This window comes from Tachysurus vachellii, chromosome 1 (assembly GCF_030014155.1).
Source record: "Tachysurus vachellii isolate PV-2020 chromosome 1, HZAU_Pvac_v1, whole genome shotgun sequence".
Lineage (NCBI taxonomy): Eukaryota > Metazoa > Chordata > Actinopteri > Siluriformes > Bagridae > Tachysurus > Tachysurus vachellii.
The window spans coordinates 2793302-2804453 of NC_083460.1; the positions used below are offsets into that span (position 1 = coordinate 2793302).

The following is an 11152-nucleotide window of genomic DNA, read 5'->3' on the forward strand; positions in this document are numbered from 1 at the left end:
TGGGCCGACGCATCATGGGCACCCTGAGGAGAACCAAGAGACTGCACCTGCACTTGTTGGTAAGTCCAGACTGTGACGAGAGCCACCGACTTACGACAAAGTGCGTTTGTTGTCTCCAGCATCTACAAGCGCAGGTTCTCTGTTGACGTCTGATGCCATGCGTGTGAAGGTATTTTATTATTATACAGATCGCCGTTAATTGTATCGTCATCTGTTGCGTCTGATACTTTGCTCGCTCGCTCGCTCGCTCACTGCGCGGCTTCGATTTATTGACAGCACTTTTAAGTAGTTCGAGGGATGAAATATTTGATTGCCAGGAAGACCGTCATCTGTTTGTAGTCCACTTATGCGCCGACGGTGCGTCATTTCGAGATGGTACGTCATGCTGTGCAAAAAAAATAAAAATAAAAGACGGAAAAACCCGATGCGTAATCTCTTTAAACTCATCATCAACAAAACGTTTTTCATGGGTTTGCATTGCAGCAGCTGTGTGTGGTGATGATGGTCTAATGGAAGAAACGTGGAAGCACATACCTCTCCCCCCGCCCCCTGCTGCCTGGCAACCTGCATGCTCATGTCATGCAGCAGTGCTCTGGATCTTTTATACACACACACACTTGTGCACACACCCACACTGGTTGTTTGCCAAATGAGACCCATGTTAGTGATGCAAGGAAGAAAAAAAAGTCGTTTTGCAGCAGTTTTTCAATAACGGCAATAAACGTAACAACATGCCGTATCTGTTGCGCAAATACAAATACCGTTGCTGTGGAGACGTAGGTATTTAACGCAAACACAACTCCTCGTGACGTAAAGCACGATTAAACGTATATGTCTAACGCGCTCTTGTTTTGATCAATAGATAACGTAGCTCTTGAGAGCTAATTTTGCACACACTGATGGTTTAAATTACTTTAAATAGCAACGTTTTTTTTTTTTTTTTAAGAAGCTTTTCGTCAGACATCTGAGCCGTGCAGCTGTCAGTCTGTAGATTCATTTAATTAAATTTAGCTAATTCTGCACTACAGTTCAGGGGCAATAGGAATAAAATCAAATCATATTCACATACAGTCAGAGAATATTTTATGAATATTTTATACTTGGATAGCGCCGAGTCTGGACCGCTAATGAAATTCTCCACCCTGAAATGTGTTTAAATTGAAATGTTTGTGATGTGTTTAGGGATTCTGGTGTTAGTTTGTCGTAGTTCTGTTATTCCTGTGAGAAGTGTGTCGCTCCGATCTCACGGGGGGATGTTGGTGTTGCTTTCGTTATTTACAGTGGCGTTTTAAAGGAGAAAACTTTCAGCGCTCTGTAACATAAGGAAGAACGATCAGGATTTCCTATTAAGGGTTCCCTTTCTCCGTCGCCGTTGCCGTGCCAACATCATATTAATGGGAAATCCAGCTGCAAGCATTGGTCTTAAAGTTCCCAAAGAATGCAGTATGGCTGTACAATGCAGTCACACTGAATTACAGAAGACTGATGATGATGATAGCACGAAGGTTTGATCAGAGTGTACAGAAGCGTCTCCTTTTTACCACCACTATCAGTAGGAAGTCGAACTGCACTGTGGGTAATGTCGAGTAACACGAATATTGTGCGGCATTTCGGTGAAAGATTTTTAAACTTTTAAAAAGTCAAAACCTTGGATGGCATTGAAGATGATTTCACTTATCATTATTAATAGGCATGTTGTAAACGGTTAAAGGCTCGACGGCATCCCTGAGGAATTCTCTGCAGAGGTTGGCGAAAGATCTCAGCCATCATAGCGAGGTTGATCCGAACAGGTCCGCCGGGGTGTCCGGCTTTGCAATCTCATTTTTCCCTATTTTTCCCAGGGCCATGCTGTTCCTTCCATCTGCTCCTGCTACTGCTTTTTTTTTTTTTTTTTTTGCTGGCACTCATGCTCCTGATTCATCCAGGGCTGCAGTATGATGGTCTAATTGTCAATTAGTAAGGTGACAGACAGGACGGCTTTAGCTCTGAGGAAAGGCTCTAAACGGGTTTTTCAGGGATCTCATTAGACATGCACACAGTATGCTCAGGGATAATTGGGAATGTATTATTGATGGCCTGCCATGTCTGTCATCTGGCTTTTATCCTTAAACCGACTGAGGAGATGCTCCTTTTATTTGTTTTCATCGTTATCCCTTGAATTCACAGTAAAAAAAAATGCTTGTCTGGTGTTGAATGATTTAGTACCAGCAGTAGGTTCTAGGTGTAGGTGTTTAACCATAATAAAACACCTGGAAAACCACTTTTCCAGATTACTGGAGTATACAGGACATCATACTTTGATGCCTGAGCGAGGATTATTTTTCTCGATATTTTGTAGACTAATAAACATGTCAGCGGATGAAGCTAAGGGGCGTGTTTACTGAGGCGTAGCTACGGACCGGGAGACCGAAGCCTGAGCAGGAAATCCTGCTGGCTCTCTTAGATGTGGGAGCTGTTGCCATAGCTTCGGCTCCCACAGGAGTGGAAGCAGAGCCTGGTGACAAAATTCTCCTCCCCATCCGACACCTGTGGCACATCTCCGGAAGCCTCTTGCTGGAAAAGTTCCCGTCGGAGCAGCAGCGCATAAGGCACATTTTGTAGACCGAACAGTACAGCTATGAACGCATCCAAGCCCGGTGGAATGCTCCTGACGACCCAGAGTGCTTTTCGGATGATCAGATCAGTGAAGGTTTTTGTGTTTTCCATCTCCTTTTTTGTCTAGGTAGTGCGTGTCGAACCCGGGATAGCGAGGAACGGAGCCGTCAGCTGTAATTCAATTGTTGGCCTCCATGTTTACAGTTTGATTGATGTTCGTTGAGGGACACAAGGGTATTACTATAGCAACCGTGAAAGATTGACTGTCAGCTCTCGATGAGTTCCACGATTGATTCTATATCTCTAAGCTTGCCATCACCAACTATTCATGAAACATAGTCGGCTGTTACGAGAACGGATACTCTTGAGTAGATATTTTCTTTCCGGCTCGACTTTTGCCGGATCCGGTCAGATCCGGGCTGTTGGGTGCGGTTTAGCAGGCGTGGGGGAGCATCTGAAGAATCCTGGGGTCGTGAGGACATCGCACAGATGAGACCGCCAGATACAGCCCAACACAGGAAGCCTCTTTCATAATTAAGGAAATTGTTCATAAACGTCCTCACTCCCCCTGTGCCTTGGGCTAAATTTGTGTTCGTCAGTGCAGCGCTCTGGATTGTGAATCAGAGCGCATTCACTGGTGATGAACTACATCTTTGGTGGGAACACATTGTACTCTAGGGGGAGTCGTGGCGGCAGCACAAGCTCAGCCCATGGCAGCACGGTGGGACCAAGACTCCGTCAGTGGTCCATGCGGAGCTCCTGCGAGGAGCCAGCCGAGCCCAATCCATCTCGCTGGCGCCGCATCTTCAACATCCTCACTCGCCTTAATGCCTTCACCAACTGCGTCATAGCAAGAGTCAACCAGGTAAGATGCTAATATCTCAGGGTATGGTGTAAAAAAGCAACCAAGGGCATGGAAACCGAAAGAGTTTTGCTGGTCCTTTTTAAAATGTGAATATCTTTGTCTTGCATTACACTTATTTTTAAGGATCGTCTCACTACAGTGTAATGCAAACAGCTTTAAAGATGGAGAGACTCTGATTTGTAAGTCTCCATCAGTCACTATGGTGTCGCCTCGGAGGATTCGGACGCGTGTTGTCGGTAGAAGCACACCCATGTCACATGACCTTTCCATCCCGGCACATTGCGAGCGAGATACGGCCGTTTGTTTTGTCGTAGCCGTATATTATCAAGGCTGTTGCAATATACGTTACACAAATCAAACTCTCTTTCAAAATTGAGCTAAATTCCGGGTCACTTCAAGGTTGGAGGAAAATAAAAAAGGCCGTAGACTTTTAGCACATAATTTTTCCACATGAAGTCCTCCAGTTTGAGAGTACCCAACCCTTAAAATCGGTTTCTGACAGCTGAATAAACATTTGATTGAATGAACTTTCAGGAATCTGACGGCCAGCACGAAGCGAAACTCGGCACTAAGCGGTTTTCTGAAAAACTGTACGCTTAAAGTGCTCGCGTCTCGTTTTGTCCGTTGAGGCTTGGTTGCTACTGTCTGTAAGTTTTAGCAAAGTTTTAATATCACTCTTCATTCATATACGTTTATTTTACCATGTGATGCACGTATAACTTAATAGACTAAACCGTTTCCGGTCTGTCAAGTGCTACAACTTCCTCTGTTCATTGCCGTCGTCAGCAACTAGTAATTTGTGTAACTGGATAGTTGTTAGGTTAACATGTTCGAGCATCTGCCCGAGCATATGCCCCGGTCGTTTCTCTTAGAGTATCTGTAATACCCTTGTGCCTGTTGTTTACCGCATTGAATCCACAGTGCTGTTGCTGCTTCCTTTCTCTTCCCTTTCTCTGATACTTGCTTTGGAAAGTTGTTGCTGGATCTTAACCGAATACGTCTTTTAAAATCCTGCCTTGCTGATCAAACGTTCGACTAATTTGGTAGGACAACTAGCAAGATCGATCAGCAGTGGATTTGGTTGCCACCCTCACTATTATATTTGTTTTTATTCCAGGTGTCTTGCTTAAATTCATTAAGATACCACAGTACGTCTAGTCTTGTGTATTTGCTATGTCTTTCGCACGAATTGCAAGCGTCTTGCATCATTTCGGTAAGGATGCTGCATTATTCACCAGAGAAGTCTCTTAGTTTTGTTGCTCATTCAAATCCTCGGGCATAATTTGTCTTAATGGCTAACTGATGTAAATTACTACATGTAAATCTCTGAATGTAAATTAGACCTCCTTACATGGTTATAGGTCTCTGCAGTGTTCACGTCGACGGTCGAACTTGTACAAATGTCATACTCATCTTTCTTCTTTAAGACAAGGGAACCGATGTGAACCGTAACCTCGACTACATCATATTATTTACTTTATAAACAGCAAAATAATTGATCTTGCCCTTTGATCGAGGTCTAAGAACTCTGTGTCTGTGACTACCAGGGTATATTCTTGTAACCTTTCCATAATCATCTCACAAAAGATCCCCGTGCTCTTAGAGCTAAAGGTTAATGACTTGAGAGGCGGAATAAAATATCTGGTCTCAGTGGCCGTGCAACATTCGATTTATGTGCAGTTAAAGCCTTAAGAACTGCTGGTAATATTCTCAAATGATTAATGATGACTGGGGTAATCCTACGACTTCCGTTATCCATCATGTTTAACTTGCTGAAACACCTGGACCACCACGTCTTTGCTGACTGCAACCGAGGTGTGCAAATTATTAATTAAACTCTTTTAGACAAAATTTAACACATTTAAGAGTATTCAGGTGCCTTAGACTTAATTGTGTGGCCTATAAGACTAGGTGTTATAAATCTCCTCTTTTCTACAAAGCTTTTAAATTACCACCTACCTTCCGTTTTCTGCTTACGTTATGGATATCCTTACGAGATAAGCACCGGTAAGGTCCACTTTTATAAAGAAACTGCAGGCAATACTTTTTTTTTAATATCCCAGAAGTCGGGCTATACCCACTAACGACTATAATCATAGATCATGAAGTTCCTTGTTGCTTCAGTTTGCCTTCGAAACCTTTTCTCCAAACATACTTTCAGAGTCTCAGAAGCTGCTCCTGATCGAGTTAGCTTTATTAGATGCACCATCAGTAAGGCATTATTTCACAATTTCTGCTAGTTCTTTATGCCACTAGATGGCACTGGAATTATATGCTGAAGTGAAGCAAACAGCCAAGGGCTTGATCCTAATCCTCATCTCGGAATTTAAATTTATTCTCTTCCACATCAATATTGAGCATTTTCTCGTGACGTGACATACTGCTGAGCACGGTGACTCATTCTCAGAATTCGTTCTCTGGATTTAACCCACACACACACCGTGAACACACACCCGGAGCAGTGGGCAGCCATTTATGCTGCGGCGCCCACGGAGCAGTTGGAGGGGATTCGGTGCCTTGCTCAAGGGCACCTCAGTCGTGGTATTGCCGGCCCGAGACTCAAACCCACAACCTTAAGGTTAGGAATCAAACGCTCTAACCATTAGGCCACGACTTCCCAATTACATTTACAGCATTAGGCAGACACCCTTATTCAGAGTGACTTACATTTTTGTGCAATCGAGCAATTGAGGGTTAAGGAATGGCCTTGCAGGACTGGCAGCTTGGTGGACCTGGGATTTGAACTCATAACATGGTAGTCCATAACATTGGTAGCCCACAACATTGGTAGTCCAACGTTTTAACCACTAGACTACCACATGCTGTCTATATATGTATAAATATAAATATGCACAATATAAGATAAATAAAAAATACATTTTCAAATATTCTCATACAGAAATGTTTGCTATGTGAAATCCTAATTGTAAATCTACAGCAAAGTTTGTGTTTGACAAACTGATCAACCTTCAAGAATTCACCTTGTTTTCTTCAACCTTATCAAACCCAGACCCACTTATTCTCCGGTCCAATAACTCGAGCCGTCATGTCAACGCTATCTCGGCTGTTGCTGTATTATTTATCTCTCCGTTCATGATTTGCCAGGTGTAAATAGCCTTTGGATCCACACACGGTGACAAGCCATCTGTCATGAAGGCACTGACACTGCCAAGAATGTGGCACTGATACCTGAATGAAAATTTTTGAAATCTATAAAAGCAATTTTGAGAAGCCTGGATATAAATATGTACATATTGTATCTTGAGCATGAGAACATCATGAGCTGTACAGAATCATACACTGTGATCCCATGCAAATGTACAGACTAGGGCTGTTTGTGTGTGTGCTGGCTGCGTGGATGTGAAATCGAGCTCACCATTGATTATTCATGCCAGGAAAAAGCCCCACAGCTCCTCTTGGCTGTGCCTATTGGAGCTCGCTAATTGGCACAAACACGAGGAGACGAGCGCGAGAGGCACAAAAGTGCTAGATGCTAAGGAATTAGTGTACGACCTCCTCGCGATCCGTGCTACACACACGCACAGGATCTGAAACAAGAAACTGGATTGGTATCTGGTCTGTGCAATTTTTTCCACAAGGATCTTCAGAATCTTGCCTATTTTATTTTTTTTAATGCAGGGGCATAATTTCAGCATTACTGAACACTGTTTCTCTTTTCTCTGGTGTTGCTAACCTCAAAGAATGACCACGTATCAGTCTAGTACAGATTATATCCCCCGAAGAGCTAATGGTGGAATACCAGAAATGAAGAATCCTAGATTAAACTTTGGACCAAAGCTTCCTCAGTCCCAACTCGTACCAGGACCGGTTCTCCAGCCGAACCCTGCCCACTCTGTCGGCTACGGCTCCTCCATGCCGCTCGCCAACAGCGGAAAGAGCAAGACCAAGTTTTTGAATCTGCGGGACAGTGTGAAGAAGAGTCCCACCAAAAGTACAGCCAAAGTGAGCAGCTCAGTGCAGAACTTCTCCATTAGGGAGAACCCACTCTGGAACTCGGTGGCCTTTGAGAAGGTATGTAAGGGATTGACTCGTGGTAGGACTTTTGGAGTTTTGCTTTAAGTGTTTGCATGCGGGTGTTAAGAACGGCACTTCTGGTCTGAGTTGAACTTTTGTGAATTATACCACATGAGGTATCTTTTGAATGCCTCAATGTTCTGTTTAGTAGACATTCAGGACTTGCAACAGTAGATACAAACACCAGCTCTGGACCTCCACCTCCTTGAATGTTGAATTTGAGTAGAAGAACCATGCAAAATCCATAGTCATCTAGGTTGTAGGACTTTAATGGGGCAGCAAAGACTTGCAACATTCCAGTATTTGACTTTCTGAGGTCTGTTTTGGGATTTCCCATGCTTCTGTTCTTACTTAATGACCTTCTCATTTATGGTGTGTTTGTTAAAAAGGTTGATTCCGGAGAGGAACCGATACAGAACCCATTCTCCTCTGCACAACACAAGATGTTTAATACAATAGGAAGTGTGATTAGCAAAGGCATTCTTTTATTATTAAATAGGGATCCCAAGGTATGTATGGAATAATGTAATGAAAGCAATGCATCCTTTCTTTAATACGTGATACGTGAGAGGTATTCTCTCGCGTTCTTACACGATCGTGCTGTACGTGTGGTCTGACGAACAGTATTTGTGGTATCGAGTAGCTACATCGACTCAATACACAAGCTTTTTTTTTTTTTCTTCTGTATGTTTGTTGCCAGCAGATCTGTTTGAAGAACATGGGGAAATCCCATCTGGCCCAGGTTCTCAACCTGCTGTGATATTATCAGGTTCAGGTGGTGGTGTGTGTGTAGTTATTTATTTATTTATTTATTTATTTTTTGGACCTGGGGTACAAAGTAGACCCTAATTTGGCCATCTTTCCCATCAAAGATTTCCACCAGATTGGACTCACTGGTTGTTTGGATGTTTGAGAACAGAGAAATCACCAGACATTGCTGGAGTCATCCTTTGCTTTAGAGTTAAGTTACAGCTCCACTGTGGAACCGTAAAGTAGGGCTCAGATCGATGCCATTGACCAGAACTAAATTTCGTCTTTGTTTGGGATGATGTGATCTGCTTTAACGCCACAACTCGGCACTATTTTAAACGCTCAAACGTGTCTCCGACGTCAAATTGTAGAGATTCATAAATTCACAATGGGAAATACGTTCCAGTTCTGATTATCAACATCGTCTGAATCTTATAACCTGAGGTAAATTGTAAGTGTATTGTTAGTATGTATGTTATTTTAAATAACCTTCTCCAGATTTATTTCCTCAGGATTGTGTTTGCTCTTAGTCTGTGCATCAACAAAGTGTTCATGTTTGTGCGCAGTGTTTACAGTGTGAGCTCATCCAAAACACACACACGCACGCACACACATACACATTCACACACATACACACACACATACACATTCACACACATACACACACACGCACACACATACATACACACACGTGCACATGCACACACACACGTGCACACTCACACACACGCACACACATACATACACACACACACACACACATGCACATGCACACACATGCAAACGCACGTGCATACACACATACACACACGTGCACATGCACGCACACACATACACATTCACATACTCACACGCACACACACACACACACACACACACGTGCACATGCACACACACACTTGCACACACGCACACACACACATATATACACACATGCAAACGCGCACACACATACATATATACACACACACACACATACACACACACACGCACACATACACACACGCACACGCACACACACACTCACAGGGATTTTCCACACATATTCACACAAATACAAATCTTACATCCCCATTGCCCTTCTGTATATTTTTGGTGTGTGTGTATGTGTGTATGAGTGTGTGTGTGTGTGTGTGTGTGTGCGGTGTGATCTGACCTCTTCCCCATGCTATTGTTCAGCAGACAGATGTCACCCCTCCCTCTTCTCCCATAATCCCCGTGATCCCAATCTCGCCTGTCCCCGCGGAGGCCGCCGTCATCCCTTCACCGACGTCACAGGTCTTTTAATTTTTCATCCATTTCTCCTAATTTTTTTCCTCCTTTCTCTTGTTCTCCTCCTCTTTCTGTTGGTCTTTTTATTTTCTGTTAATCTCACTTCTCTTTCAACAAGGACATAGCAGCTCCATGGGAAAAAGCTACAGTCTCTCACATGTTTGGGTGAAAAAGGAAATGAAGGAAACAGAGGATTTAAATTAGGCCAATTTGAGAACTAGAAGCATTCGTGCTTCATTAGGGAATTTTCTGCAGCATAAAACGTCATGTATGTACGTACTGCCACTAATCTCGTGCGAGTGCCAGTGCTGGTGTTTGTATCGCATGCCAATGTCAATGACGATGTATCAGCACTTCGGTTACTTGGCGTCCGAGCGTCCGATTCAGAATCACACATCGTGTATGTTATGGATGTTTAACCCTGTTGCTTTTTCTTCCAGGCGAATCCTCCTCCTGTCGTGGTGAACACGGATAGCCTGGATTCAGCCCCCTATGTGAGTTGATTTATTTAAATTCTTTTGCTTATTCATAGAGAACGACGGCGCTGACACGTGGTCACCCAGTTGATGTTGATGTTAGAAAACTTCTTTAGCTCATGTGTTGCATGGAGAAAGTAAACATTTCACAAGAGAGTAAACAGGAACACCACAAATTTCGTCTGAATTAAATACCTGGGGGGAAAAAGCTAAACATAACAGCGGTACGACGGGCGGAGAGCCGTTCCCTAGATTAATACTGGCTCCAGATCTTTCAAGCCGAGTACCTTTCATAGTGGAGTAAAAAAAAATTTCCGTTCTTTTATTTATCCATTTAATTTAATTGTATTTCATTTCATTATCCTTTTCTTTTTCTGTTTTAAGGTTTATAAAGAACCCGTTAAGTTCCGTTATCATTACTTTCCGTTTTTTACAGAATGTACAGAACAGTTTAATTTCCTTCAGTTTTCTTTCTTTTTCCCCCTTTTATTTAGCCAGTCATAAATATAGTTAAAATACATAAGTATGTAAAAGAAATTGATATCCGGATGATTTTTGGAATTTTTCTAAAAAAGTTATTTAATTTTTTTTCTCCTCTCCAAATTACCCCCAGGAGTGAGAATCCACACCTTTTGAAAAACAGTCGTGTTCATTGTCTTTCGTGTTCCTCTGATCGGTCTAAAAGGCAACACGCGGTCACTCGGCGCCGTAGCGAAGCTACACAAAGTACAGCATATTGTGCTGAATCTTATATAAAATAATAGAAACACGTAATCGTACGGTTTATTATCTCAGCATCTTCAGTCGTCGATCCTCTGGGTTACTTTCTCTGATTTTTTCAGTTTTCCACAGCAGCACTGCGGCAAACCCATGAGGCTTTCTGCAGAGGCGAAAGGCTAGATCCAGCTTTAATCTGCGTCTTTAGGGACCTTGTGTGCTTGTGTGCTTTTCTACACCCCCACGCGCACACACACACACACGCCTCCCTCAGGTTGGCTGTTGTGCTGAAGCAGTGATGCCCCTGGGGAATCTCTGCCTTTTGTTTTTTATAATTGGGCTCCTGTAATTGGTCTTCGTGAGCAGATTGTGTTGAGAAGCAGAAGAGTAAGTAACGAGCCACGATTGACCGCGCAGCCGTTTAAATATGTCCGATATTTGC

General features: G+C 43.0%; 1 protein-coding gene across 13 annotated transcripts in view; it reads left to right on the top strand.

The window, feature by feature from the left end:
* dlg1b (discs large MAGUK scaffold protein 1b) overlaps positions 1–11152 on the top strand; it is an 81102-nt gene that overhangs the window by 38675 nt on the left and 31275 nt on the right. For 7 of the 13 annotated variants that reach the window (XM_060868005.1, XM_060868015.1, XM_060868023.1 and 4 more), the window contains 2 exons: positions 9425–9523; positions 9958–10011. In XM_060868005.1, the coding sequence (XP_060723988.1) occupies positions 9425–9523; positions 9958–10011 (153 nt within the window). Of the gene's footprint in view, positions 1–3119; positions 3461–9424; positions 9524–9957; positions 10012–11152 lie in introns of those variants that run through there. The other 6 variants (XM_060868068.1, XM_060868075.1, XM_060868085.1 and 3 more) reach the window with 3 other exon arrangements.